Genomic DNA, 12,771 nt, shown 5'->3' with positions numbered 1-12,771 from the left:
TCCCATGGTGTATGCTCTTTGCGGATGATGTGGTGCTAGTTGACGATAGTCGGACGGGGGTAAATAGGAAGTTAGAGTTATGGAGACAAACCTTGGAATCGAAAGGGTTTAGGCTTAGTAGAACTAAAACCGAGTACATGATGTGCGGTTTCAGTACTACTAGCTGTGAGGAGGAGGAGGTTAGCCTTGATGGCCAGGTGATACCTCGGAAGGACACCTTTCGGTATTTGAGGTCAATGTTGCAGGAGGATGGGGGTATTGATGAAGATGTGAACCATCGAGTCAAAGCCGGATGGATGAAGTGGCGCCAAGCTTCTGGCATTCTCTGTGACAAGAGAGTGCCACAAAAGCTAAAAGGCAAGTTCTACAGGACGGCGGTTCGACCAGCAATGTTGTATGGCGCGGAGTGTTGGCCGACTAAAAGGCGACATGTTCAACAGTTAGGTGTGGCGGAGATGCGTATGTTGAGATGGATGTGTGGCCACACGAGGAAGGATCGAGTCCGGAATGATGATATACGAGATAGAGTTGGGGTAGCACCAATTGAGGAGAAGCTTGTCCAACATCGTTTGAGATGGTTTGGGCATATTCAGCGCAGGCCTCCAGAAGCTCCAGTGCATAGCGGACGGCTAAAGCGTGCGGAGAATGTCAAGAGAGGGCGGGGTCGACCGATTTTGACATGGGAGGAGTCCGTTAAGAGAGACCTGAAGGATTGGAGTATCGACAAAGAGCTAGCTATGGACAGGGGTGCGTGGAAGCTTGCTATCCATGTGCCAGAGCCATGAGTTGGTTGCGAGATCTTATGGGTTTCACCTCTAACCTACCCCAACTTGTTTGGGACTAAAGGCTTTGTTGTTGTTGTTTTCTGGTATTCATTGTACTATCATGATTGATGATGAATAGATTGGAAGTTCTTTTGGAAAAAAGAGGGAAAAGTTAACCCAATTTAAGGAACATATAAAGAGGTTATAAGACAGAAATCTCAACATGCAAATGTCATAATGAGTCAGTATTTATATGTAGCTTTTAGTGCAACACATAAGAATCTCAAATCTCAGCAGCAAAACAAAATCTCAACTCCGAATGAAAATCTCTACCCTATCACTGCAGTTCTGCAAGTTACACAAGAAAACCGAGTCGTTAAGAGTAATTGCTCTCCTCTATAATCCTATTCTACACCATGGGAAAATCATGAGCTAATGACTAATGAAAAATTAATAATAGAAAAAATATGTGCTCATGGAATTCAAATCTTTATATCACACACAATTGAATCAACACTCAAGGTAAAATATCAATCTGAGATGTCAATTTGGTTATACAAAAAGAGTTGCAAACGGGAACTATTCCTGAAGTTTCTTGACGATAAGGGCAGGGAATGGAAGCTTGATTCCAAGTGTGGTAACAGGGTCAGCTTGAGCAGGTCATGTAGGTTGCTTGCAAACTTTTTCCAATAATTTCAAGCACGTTACTGAATATCTTCATCATGAGGTATCTTAATGTGCCCACCTACAAACCACTAAAAAGCATATGAGGTATTAAGTAATTAAACCTGCCATTGTTAATAAAGATGGAAATAATCAGACCAGCATATTTGACAAAATTGTATGTTAATCACAATCACATGTACTTAATTTCCAGAAACAAAGCCAAATTTTAGCATGAAGCACATGTACTGACACACATACTTTGAAAAGTAAGTCCATTATCCTTAACTGTTAAAAACAACATAGTAATTAGGTGTCCATACTACTCCCAAATGATGACCATAGTAAAAATAGGTTCATGTGTCCGAAAGGTAGTTGGCATGCAGAGAGGCTGAACATTCCAGCTTTAAACAATCAACACCATATGTTCATCAAAAGGCTAACAGCTCGCATAAGTCAGCTCTAACATAGTCAATAGGCAAACCATATTTAACGCCTAGGTCACACTGACAAAAGAAATAGGCATATGGTAAATGGCAAATGTGGCGGACCTTCCTTCGCTATTATCAGAAGCAAATAATACTTTAGGTTGCCAGAGAACACCAAGCATGAATCAATCAACATCCTTTTCCCATATCTGCAACGTTTTGGCCCTGAACAATAACACATGGAAAATAAATAAAAACATATTTCAGGCATAAGACTTCAAACGAACATGTTCGGAGAAACTGCATTACGAGGAAATCATTTTCAGAAAGATTCCTATCTACCAACGATTTGTTTCTGTGCATCAACAACAAAAACGATGAAAGAAAAATTATCAAAATGTACATGAACAACAAATCATTCCATCTGTTACTTCATCGATGAAATTTTCCTTCAAAAGTTACATCGTTTATTAGTAATCAACAATATTTTTTCTAAGTTTTAGTTTGACAGTTCGCATAAACATATTCCACTTGCTTTACGACAATGATTACATTTTAAAGTTTCGACTGTTGAAGAAATGATGAACCTGACTGAGAAATACAACACTAAGAACTTTAGTTCTAGTGATGTCAGCTTCTCATATTCCTTTACAATCATGTTATTAACTAATTCATTCTCCCAGTTCAATCCATACTGCAGAAACAAAATGGTTAGTTAGACATAATCCATGTCCCTAGCGCATTCTTTATTTTTATTAACTTGATATTGTAAACATAACTTACATGGAAATCTATCTATGGCCCATGACTGGATTCTGAGATATTTTATGACAATCCTCTCAATGGTGAATCAAGCATACTACACCCATCAGGAATATGGAGAGCCATGACAGATGCTATAATCACTCCTTTTGAGACTTGTAGGCCATAATCGCTTTTAGAGTGGGAAAAGAACAAATCAAACCAGTAAGCACACTTTGATCATCTTAATCAGATTGTAAATCTCTACTTGTAGCGTTTAAATTCATGTAGGCAGGGCAGAATAGGCATGCGAATATAGAACAATTCAGTAAGGGATGGAGGTGTGCTTAGTGGTAACCCTTTCACACTTCCTATTTATTCTATTAACCGTTTAGGGAACAAAAGATCTTCTCGATATCTTAGCTCAATTCGGCTACAAACATTTCCATTTTCGAAACATATTGCAAAATTCAGTACAGTAGCATAGCAGTTTTCAAAGCAGCCCAACGCGTACGCATAGCAGTTTTCAAAGCAGCCCAAGTAGTTGAACATATTATTTGTAGTGATGCAACAGAACCCTATCTTTTCAATCGAAATAAACACAAGAATCTCTTTGTGTTTTCTCGGAAAAAAAAGTGATGCAACAGAACGGAAAATAAGAACCGTGAGATACATTTCATGATAATGGCTAAAAAGAAACTTAGTGGGGGTATGTACTTTCAGAATGTGTATTTGTCAAGGATTTGTAAACTATAAGTAACCATTCAAGAAAGATATTTGTCATCAACATAGAATGCAACATGCAGCATGAACCATTTTACTCGATGATATTTGTCTGGTAGGGCAAAGACGAAGCAAAAATGGCAGCTATTATTTTAAGTATTTGTAAGGAAAATAATAAAAATCAGACGTGCGGTCCACAGATAAACAAAATGTGGATAGTGGCAGTGATAAACAAGCATCAGTGCATAAATATTTACTTTGGTCCTCAATGAGCAATGGTACTGCTAATGTGTTAGCAAGCCTAATAAGCATCATCTTTGAGTAAGTTAGGACAATTATTTAGTATCACATTCACCTCAATCATCTTTCAAATGGGTGGACATTATGACTGTATTTTGAACAGAACACGGTACAGTGAACAGAGGAGGAAAAAATCCCAAAATGTTTACAAGTAATTTTATTATCCGGACATGTCTTTGTACCTTGCATAATGTTCAAATGGAAGAGAACTTTAAAAACGGGTAATGATGTGTGCTGTTGAGTATTAACATGAACTAGATGAAACAACAGAATATTAAGAAAGAATAGAAGGTAATGGCTTGCCCGGTTATGTAAGAAGATGTGTTCTTAATATTAACAGCCTTGTTCCGATGAGAACCGCAGTAACGGCGGTTCTATTAGACGACAACAGCAAGGATGGCCAACCAGGGCATCAGGGGCAACGGTGGTGATGTCAGGCGGATGAACAATTCAGATGGTTTTATATGGTTACAACGGTTCAGACATTATACCAAGCATGAATAGAAAAAGCAGAAATCTAGCATAACAGTTGATAGCAAAATAACCTCCCAACAGATGGATGTATCAGCCGGTACAGTAACTAAAAAACGAAGGGAAGCAAATTAGTATCATGTTAGTTGGGCCAGAAATCGCACATAAGAAAGAAATCATGGACAGTCAGTATTGTAATCACCAGAGCGTCACCCACCTAGGGGTAGCACGTACAGATGGACAACAAAGTACACACAACATAGGGCGTGATCATATTTGTTCATATTCCTATCCTTGATAATCTCAACTCTTCCGATGATGAAAGAAAGAAAAGATAGTAAGGGGTGGGAGGAGCACACCTATTGGGAAGTGCTGCAAGGCGGAGAACCAATGTATGGTGACCCTCGGCCTATCGAAGTGGGCAGTGGCAAAAGGGCAGAATCGGCCTTGATGAACACACAAACTTGATACATTAATCAAAATATACAAATTAATTTTCAGAGTTACAATACAGTGATAGAGCAAAGTTGTTTTGAGCAATCTGTATGAACACACGCCACATCTCCATATTAATCTGAAAAAAGAAACAGAAAGAAGGGATTGAGATCGAAAGAGATCTTAGTGGCTACCTTATGACAACAGGGAGGAGACCGGTGTTCGGCGCGCGTGCCATACTCTCACAAGCGGCTTCGTTTGCCGGCGGCTGCCCCGCGTGCGTCCAGGTCCCTAGCGACGGCCACAGATCCCGTGCGCCTCTCGCTGGCATGAGCGCCCACACCTACACTCAGGCAGGCGGTGGAGCGATCGGCCCCGGCGAGGTGAGGGGGCGCGTGCTGCAGCGATGCGGACGGCGGCGATCTCCGGGAGGAGGAGTGGTGCTGTGCGTGCGGCCGGGAGATGAAGCTGGGAAGTGTCATGGGCGATTATTATGGCGTTGGGATTGGGGGTCGAGAGTAGACCTGATCATTCCTCGGGCCGGGCTTGTAAAAGCCCGAAGCAAAAATCCCAAGCCCGGGCCTGGCCCGGCCCGGCCCGAAGCACAGGAACAATAACATTTTTCAATTAAAATATTAATATTCATGGTATTAAAATAATAAATATACCTATATTCTGAATAAAATATAGATTTATGGGCATTTCGGGCTTTTTTCGGGTTTTCAGGCTGGGCTTTGGGCCAGAAAATGGAGCCCGGACCAGGCCCGGATGACGGGCTTTCAGGCTCGGGCCTCCGGGCCGGGCTGTCCATGCATAGCTTTAGTTGAGAGGTGTAAGTGAAGGCTTCGTGGCGGTTTTGTGTAAATCGTGTTTAGTGCTAAGACGTGGTTGATCGCTTGGTGCTAAACATGAAAACAAGTTGAGACGTTGGATATCACGATGTGTACGATGTAGATGTTCTGGATCTCCGATTTTCGTGTTTTTATAGGGGTAGTAGATAGGTTATGACTCAGTTATGTGTATTTACATTCATGCTGTCAAGTTGTGAGAGTTACTTCTCCGAAATATATCTATGCTTTGAAGCTTGAAAATCCTTATGTGCAGCTAAATCTTATTTAAGACCTATTAGTAGAACGTCCGTGCGTTGCTACGGGCTACAATGCATATATATGAATTAAATAAATGATTAAGATCGTCTTGAAAGTCAAAGCTAATTTCTCCCTCGTAAGTTTGGGCTTGTTCGGACATCAAACGGGCACCCAACAGTCTCCTAAAACTCTAACGGTCTGGGCAGTCCGAGTTCCCCAAATCGAGCCCATATATGAAGGAGAAATGTGGTTGTCTAAACTATCCATGTTATCTCCAATATGCAGTCCCAACACAAAACCCCCATCCAACGACGCACCCTCCCCTTGTCGCTCGGTTTTCTGTCATAGAAGAAATTTCTCGCTTGAGCCCTCTCTTTTTAAAGTCGGATGATGCCCACCTCACCTTCGCCATGGTGTCCTCCTTCACACCATACTTCCCCATAGACGGCCAAGGAGATGTCCCACGTCAACCGCCCCATTCTCCGCCCTGATCCCCACGCGCCGTGTTTCGATCTGCCACTGCCATCAAAGGAGACGAGGCATGCGCCGCCCGTGACGCACCCTGAGCCAAGAAGACAGATCCGATGTCTTCCCCGCCATTGCCATGTTATAACATAAGTTGAATGTCATGCATTACCATGAAACAAAAATATTTGGGCATGCAACTGATATTCCAATGTGTACATTATTAACTCTTGAAGCAACCGATGAATGCAATTACCCTTCTATCCTAATCAAAAAAATGTATGACTTGATAAAATAATTATGAACCGCTCGCTCATGCAATTTACTACAAGGGTCCATCTATGTCACATCTAGATGTGAGATAATATCGCACATCTAATTAAACAATTTGTTATATTGTTTGTTTGTCTTGTTTGTTTTTTCTCACTTACAACGCTCAGCCCTTTTTTTGGGATAAGGACACCCAGCATAGAAGCGCCCCTTGGCTGAGGACGCGCCCAACTGGGTTGACCCATTTATGTGAAACTGACAGCAAACATTTCCGTGCAAAAAGACGAATGACGCGAGTGGCAGAATTTCAAACACCGACCTGTTGTATCTGCACAAACGTAACAAGCCACTGCACCAAACAGCACGCCATGGCAAAGATGTAGTGAGAAGTTTAAAGAACTAATGGAAGTAGCGTAACTGAACATTACTTGAAACATTGGAAACAATTTTTCAAATTTTGCACACCTTTTAAAAATTATGAATAATGTTTTGTTAAACATGATAAATTCTTGAAATTTCTGAACCTTTTTACAAAGTGAAGAAAAATTAAAATTCCCCAGTTTTTTTATTTTTAAATAAAACTTAAAAATGAGAACATCTTTTGAAATTATGAACAACTTCTGAAAATAATGAACATTTTTTTACAGCTCTAGAAGAATTTTCAAATTGCTAAACACAATTTTTAAAAACACAAACATTTTTTAAATTTCAAATCATTTTTGGAAACTCGATTTCTTTTTGAATTGGCAGACAAACTAGCATTATGTACTAAAAAGACATGACTAAAAAAGGGTGTGTCTCATTTGTATACAACTATGAGATTGAACATATAAACCTTCAAGAAGTCATAGGCAGGATGAAGGTAGCCACGTCGCCTCTAATTCGCCATGAACAGTACTCGTGCCATCGTGTGTAAATTCCGTGCCCCGCCAGGGGCATTCTAGTCATTTCACGTGCAGGCATATAAAAGGCAGCCTCCCCCGTGGAGAAACCCTAGCCGCTGCCTCCGCCCGCACTCGCGCCCCCACCCACCCACTCTCCTCTCTTCCCCGATCCCCTCCCACTCGAGCCGGAGCCCCTCCCTCCTCTTCGTGCCGCCGGCCGTCGTGGCGACGCAGAGCAAGGCGCCGAGCCGCGGGAGGTCGCCGTGCACGTGGAGCACCCAGAGAAAAAGCGGGCAGCGAGAGAAGAAAGACCTAGCCCGCGTCTCCTCGTCCCCTCTTGCCGCCTCCGGCTCCTCTCCTCTCCCCCGGTTCACCTTGATGCGCCTGGCCGCGGTGATGGTGGCGTGACGGACTTTGGCCATGGATCCCAGCAGCTTCAAAAACGGAGGTACGGCGATTCCTGTCTCACTTCCTTCCGTGCAAGCAAATGCTTGTGTGTACCATAGTGGTATCAGCTGTTATAATTACCTAACGTTTTGACCTTATTGTTGATTGGTGGTAGCAGCAAATGATGTTTGCGTTGCTTGAGCTTGAGTTGCCACAGTTCATGTGATTATCGTCATGTCCGGGACAGAACATAAATTCAGTTTTCATTTTAATTGAGTTCTCATGTGTCAGCTTGGATGTAGTTACTGTCCGGCCTCCAAATTAGTTCCGTGCAAGCAAATGCTTGCGTGTACCATAGTAACGTTCTGACCTTATTGTTGATTGGTGGTAGCAGTAAATGACATTTGCGTTACTTGAGCTTGAGCTACCACAGTTCATGTGCTTATCGTCATGTCCAGGACAGAACATAAATTCAGTTTTCATTTTAATTGAGTTCTCATGTGTCAGCTTGGATCTTGGTACTGTCTTGCCTCCAAATTAGTGTTGTACTTGTGTTAGCTAATTTAAGTACCAAAATCTTCACGCTGTGTATTGCAGGGCATTTTCTATATTGTTCAGCTGCAGCTTAGGATGCCATGAGTTGATAGCTAAGTATGTACATCTTTTCTATAAAAAACTGCTTTCTCTTACTACACATATTTGTCTCTTGGTTCATACCTAGCTAAATTTGAAGGGGCCATTTTGGGCGATGGGAAGGGGGCCGAAACAGGATTTTTTGGATCTAATCACTCAATTCGATCATAATTGAGTACAAATTTGCAATCTCGTTGCCAAGCTCATAATAGATTTTATCCCTGTTTGATTTGGGTGCTCATTACGAACAATCGATGTGCATTGATGTGTTGCAGGCCTTCTGCTTCCAACCATTGAGAGGCGTTGCACTTCGCCTCCATCTGTCATCGTGATCGGTGGAGGAATCTCAGGGATTGCTGCGGCTCATGTCCTCTCCAATTCCTCTTTTCAGGTACTGACAAAATCCTGATCTGTCTGCTGTTCCTCTAATTAGATGATGCCCATGCTGCCTGAGCAGGTGACTGTCCTTGAGTCGAGAGATCGAATTGGTGACCATGTTCATACGGATTACTACTTTGGATGCCCCATCTACATGGGAGCCTCATGGTTAGTTTCACCCAAATCGATTAATTGGAACAATTCTTGGTAGATTTTATCTGTATAATCTGTCTAACTTCGTGCTGGTGTTGCTGAATTTTTTTTTCAGGTTGCACGGTGTCAGTAATGAGATTTCTTTAGCACCATTGATTGGCCAGCTAAAAAAGTACTACTGGCTAAGGAGAGCAGCTTGTCTGAATTTCGAGCAGTTGGTGGTCAGGTATACCTGTCTCTTATGTACATGCAGTCCTTGATACGTGGTTCATTTTACTTACCCAATTTTTTTTGTGCAAACAAATAGGTTGAACTCTGAATGAAGGGTGGCAACCTACTGATTGGAACTATTTTGCGGTCACTGGAAATTGAAGATCAGTATTTTTACCCAGGGAGTCGTGTACCAAGGTACTTGGCAAGGTCCTTCATCAACAGTATGCAAACCGAAGAAATCCCGGCTCCTGCTCGAAAGAATAGTTCACAAACTAAAGGCGCCCCACTAAAGAAAAGTTACAGCGAGGAAAGGTTTTTGAAGCATCAGATGATTTTGACGAATTTGGAACACCTATGCTAAAAGAGAGGAGTATATCAGATTATTTTAGTTCCCAAGATGTTTTACCTATTGGCCTCCCTTCCTTGCAAACCCTGCATTTAGTCGAATTCCTGGTTTGCTACCAGACAGTGAAATTAAAATGATTGGATTCACTTCCGAAGGAAGTGGTACTTCCGATAGTTTTGTGAAAGCTCGGATTGTTATATATGATCAGCAGTCTCTCCAGTACAACAACTTGGACACCGGGGTAAATATCTCAATATCTAAAAATTATTCAGTACTTAAGGCTTCAAGTGTGTATATAAACTGAGCGGGTTCCCAACGACAGTTGTGATATCTGACTTTCCTTCTTGTTACAAGGTGGTTGTAAGTTGTAACGCCCCGGTTTCGTTGCGCCAGGTGTCCGCTAGTTATTCGCCGTCATTGCCATGTCATTTGCTTGCGTGTTGCACTTTGTCATGTCATCATCTGCATTTCGTCTGCATATTTTTCAGAATTTGCATCCGTTCGGGTTGCCCCGGTTCTCTCCGTTGTCCGTTCTGAGCCCAACTACACTCGTACGCGCTCGCAGCACCTCCGAAATATTATTTTATAAGTGGCATGAAAATGTTCGGGATGAAAGTTGACGTGCGGTCTTATTATAGTGTAAACAGGCCGCCTGTCAAATTTCGTCGCATTCGGAGTTCGTTTGACTGCCCAACCGTTAAACTAATAGCGGTACCGTTGCCGGTACCTTCGTCGGACTTTTTCGGTATCCGGAAACAGTTGCCGGGCTGCATTTCTCCCCTCTCCTCTCATCCCAAGCCTCTCTTCACAGCCCACCTAGGCCTGCCTAACACCCCTCTCGATCGGGTCCGTCGGATCGCGATCGGACGCTCCAGAACCCCCAACCCTAACCCCTTTTTGCTATATATAGACTCCCTCCTTTCCATTTCACGCTAAAACCTACCCCCTAATCTCTTCCCTCCTCAATTTCAGCGCCTCCTCCCACCTCGGGGGCTGCGCCGCCGCCTCCCCCCTCCAGATCCGCCGCCGGCCACCTCACAGGCGCCACTGGGCGCTCAGCCATTTGCCTCCAGCCGCCGCGCCGCCGTTTTTCTCCACTCAGCAGGCGCCACGCGTCCCTGCATCCTCTCTCCACCCACGCGGCCCTCCCAGGCCCATCCGGGGCCCGCCCAGGCCCGGACCGCCCTGCTGCCTCGCGCTCAAGGGCGTGCTCGCCCCGGAGCCCTCGCTCGATCTGGAGCTCCTTGCCCCGTCCAACCCCGCGTCGGTCGGCGCGTCGCCGGAGCCGACCCCCACCGCCGGCGAGCCCCCGCCAGGACCCGAACCCATTGGCGTGCTCCGCGCCGCCGGAACACCCAGCCCAGATCCGCCGTCGTCCGTCCCGCTGCCGCCGTGCCATGAGTCCTCGCCGCCTGGAGTCTAGCGCCGCCCAGTCCCGGCCGGATCCGGCGACCCCGCCCCGGATCCGCCCGTCTCCGACCGATTCCCGACGTTGCCCGCGCCCTCCGTCGCCGTTCCCGTGCTCAGACGGCGAGCATGCCGCCATGGAGTCAGGCGCACGAGCTTCAGGCTCGCGCTGATGCCGCTCCCCGCCCGTTCCGCGTGTGGGCCACGCCCCGCCCGGCCCAGCTCCTGTGCGCCCCTATTGGCCCATCTCCCCACCAATTTTTGGGCCAGACCCACTAGGTGAGCTTCAGCCCAGCACCTATTCCTCGCCCGTGCGTGTTATAGATATCCCACGCTCGCAATAGAATATTTTACTGTCCCTGATTTCATCACATTATGTTAGCATGTTCATCATGTCATAACTCTGTGCTTGTGGCCCCGTTTTCATGCATAATCTATATCAGAAAGTTCCCTGTGAGATGTTTTTCATTTCATTCCATTGTGCCATGCTTGTTTGAGTCCATCTTGATGCCCTAATCATCGTTGCAAGAGTGATATATGATGTTAACCTGTTGAAACTGTTATAACTTGCTGTTTTGTCTTTTTCGTTGCATTTTGTGTGTGGATCCTATGAGCCTGATGTCTACACGAGTTTTGAGATACATCATGCCATCTTTACAGCGGTGCAATCCATGTTTTTTTGTGAGTCTTGTAGTGAGTGCATCGAGCTCGTGAAGTGGGGTACTTGCTGTTGCTGTTTTGCTAGGCTGAATCTGCTATATCATGATGCTATGTAAACCTGCTGCTACAAGTCATTCTATGCACAATCTGGAGATGTTCACTAAGGATGTTTTGTTATACATGTCATGTTCTATCCATTCATGCCCCTGGTGGCATTTATAGCCTGTTGTAACTTGTTGTAATCTTGCTCTCAAAGTGCTAAGTAATGTTGTTGTTAGCCTGCTGACATTAAGTTCAGTTTTGTCATGAGCTTTGCTAGTGATTCAAGCATGCTATGGACCTGCTCTTGCCATGTTTAGCTTTATAAATATGCTATCTTACTGTTGGTCACCTTGCCATGCCATGTATTGCTCTGTGGTGAGTGGTACAAGCTCACCAACATGCCTGCTTATTGTTGTTCCTGCCATGTATGAATCTGTCATATCATTTGCCATGTTTGCATGGATGATACCATCTTTTTTGTTGACCTTTAGAATAAGTTCAGTAAGGGAGTTTTGTTCTTTGTCTCTAGTATTACCTTTCCATGCCTTTGTTTGCCATGTTAAGTTCCTTTAACATGTTGTTTGATAGCTCTAAAGATTGCAACCTGGTGTTATTTATGCTAAGCCTGAAACTGTTATAATTTGCAATCTTGCCATGTCCTTTTGAGCATGTTCTAGTTATTTCTGGAGATAGCTCAGTGTTCATGTTTTGTCATGCTTTACCTGTACTTCATGCCCATGCTTTTTGTTCTTATGTTTAGGTGCTGTAGCATATTGTTTTGATGCTTGTTAGATGCCTAGTTGCTGTTTTGGACAGCTTGTCCTTTAAACTTGTATAGTGTATGTCTTGAACCGTTGCTCCGTTTTGAGTGTGCTCTATATGAAACTTCTTGATTTTGCATGAAGTTTAATATTATCATGTTGCATCCTTGTTTTGAGGTGTTTGATTGATGTTTGTAGGCATTTTGCACCAATGCCATGCTTAACTTGTTTTGCTCATATCTTCTAGGCCGTAGCTCCGAATTAAATGAACTTTATATGTAACTTGACTAGAATCTCGTGTAGAACATCTTGATGCATCTTAACTTGCTGTTTAAAAACTTGAACATAAGATTTATTCAGTTCTGGACCAATTCCGAAATTTGCATATGAGGACTTACCGGAATTGTTATATGTTATTTTCGGCCTCATTTAAACTTGCTTTGATGTGTTGCTCTTGTTTGCATCATCTCTTGCCATGAGTAGCCTCATGTAGCTTTGTCATGCATCATGCTTGTTGTGCATCATGTCTTGTCCATATGTGGTGTGTTTACTATGTTGT

At 43.7% G+C, this 12,771-nt stretch overlaps 2 protein-coding genes across 26 annotated transcripts; one reads left to right on the top strand and one right to left on the bottom strand.

Annotated features, from left to right (window-relative positions):
• Positions 1-982: 982 nt before the first annotated feature.
• Positions 983-5,023, bottom strand: LOC123091996 (uncharacterized). Of its 22 annotated transcripts, none has more exons than XR_006443999.1 (5): positions 4,720-5,023; positions 2,639-4,536; positions 2,443-2,549; positions 1,979-2,080; positions 1,233-1,519 (listed from the first exon to the last, which is right to left on the bottom strand). XR_006443999.1 is itself a non-coding variant. In XM_044513634.1 (4 exons), exons 1-4 carry the CDS (start codon positions 4,854-4,856, stop codon positions 1,497-1,499), a joined length of 366 nt encoding a protein of 121 aa, XP_044369569.1. In that variant the 5' UTR covers positions 4,857-5,023; the 3' UTR covers positions 1,233-1,496. The 22 variants fall into 22 exon arrangements, 2 of the variants coding, with proteins under 2 accessions (XP_044369569.1, XP_044369568.1); XR_006444003.1 differs by having other exon boundaries at positions 1,233-1,509; XR_006444000.1 differs by having other exon boundaries at positions 2,408-4,536.
• Positions 5,024-7,357: 2,334 nt separating this feature from the next.
• Positions 7,358-9,621, top strand: LOC123091994 (polyamine oxidase 4). 4 transcript variants are annotated; one of them, XR_006443986.1, is made up of 6 exons: positions 7,358-7,680; positions 8,217-8,270; positions 8,528-8,643; positions 8,710-8,798; positions 8,899-9,009; positions 9,091-9,621. XR_006443986.1 is itself a non-coding variant. In XM_044513632.1 (5 exons), the coding sequence occupies exons 1-5, from the start codon at positions 7,653-7,655 to the stop codon at positions 9,104-9,106; spliced, it is 336 nt and encodes a 111-aa protein (XP_044369567.1). In that variant the 5' UTR covers positions 7,358-7,652; the 3' UTR covers positions 9,107-9,621. The 4 variants fall into 4 exon arrangements, 2 of the variants coding, with proteins under 2 accessions (XP_044369567.1, XP_044369566.1); XR_006443985.1 differs by having other exon boundaries at positions 8,528-8,798; XM_044513632.1 differs by lacking the exon at positions 8,217-8,270 and having other exon boundaries at positions 8,528-8,619.
• Positions 9,622-12,771: the final 3,150 nt, after the last annotated feature.

This window comes from Triticum aestivum, chromosome 4B (assembly GCF_018294505.1).
Source record: "Triticum aestivum cultivar Chinese Spring chromosome 4B, IWGSC CS RefSeq v2.1, whole genome shotgun sequence".
Lineage (NCBI taxonomy): Eukaryota > Viridiplantae > Streptophyta > Magnoliopsida > Poales > Poaceae > Triticum > Triticum aestivum.
Note: the sequence above shows the minus strand (reverse complement) of the source record. Positions and strands in the feature narration are given on the sequence as shown.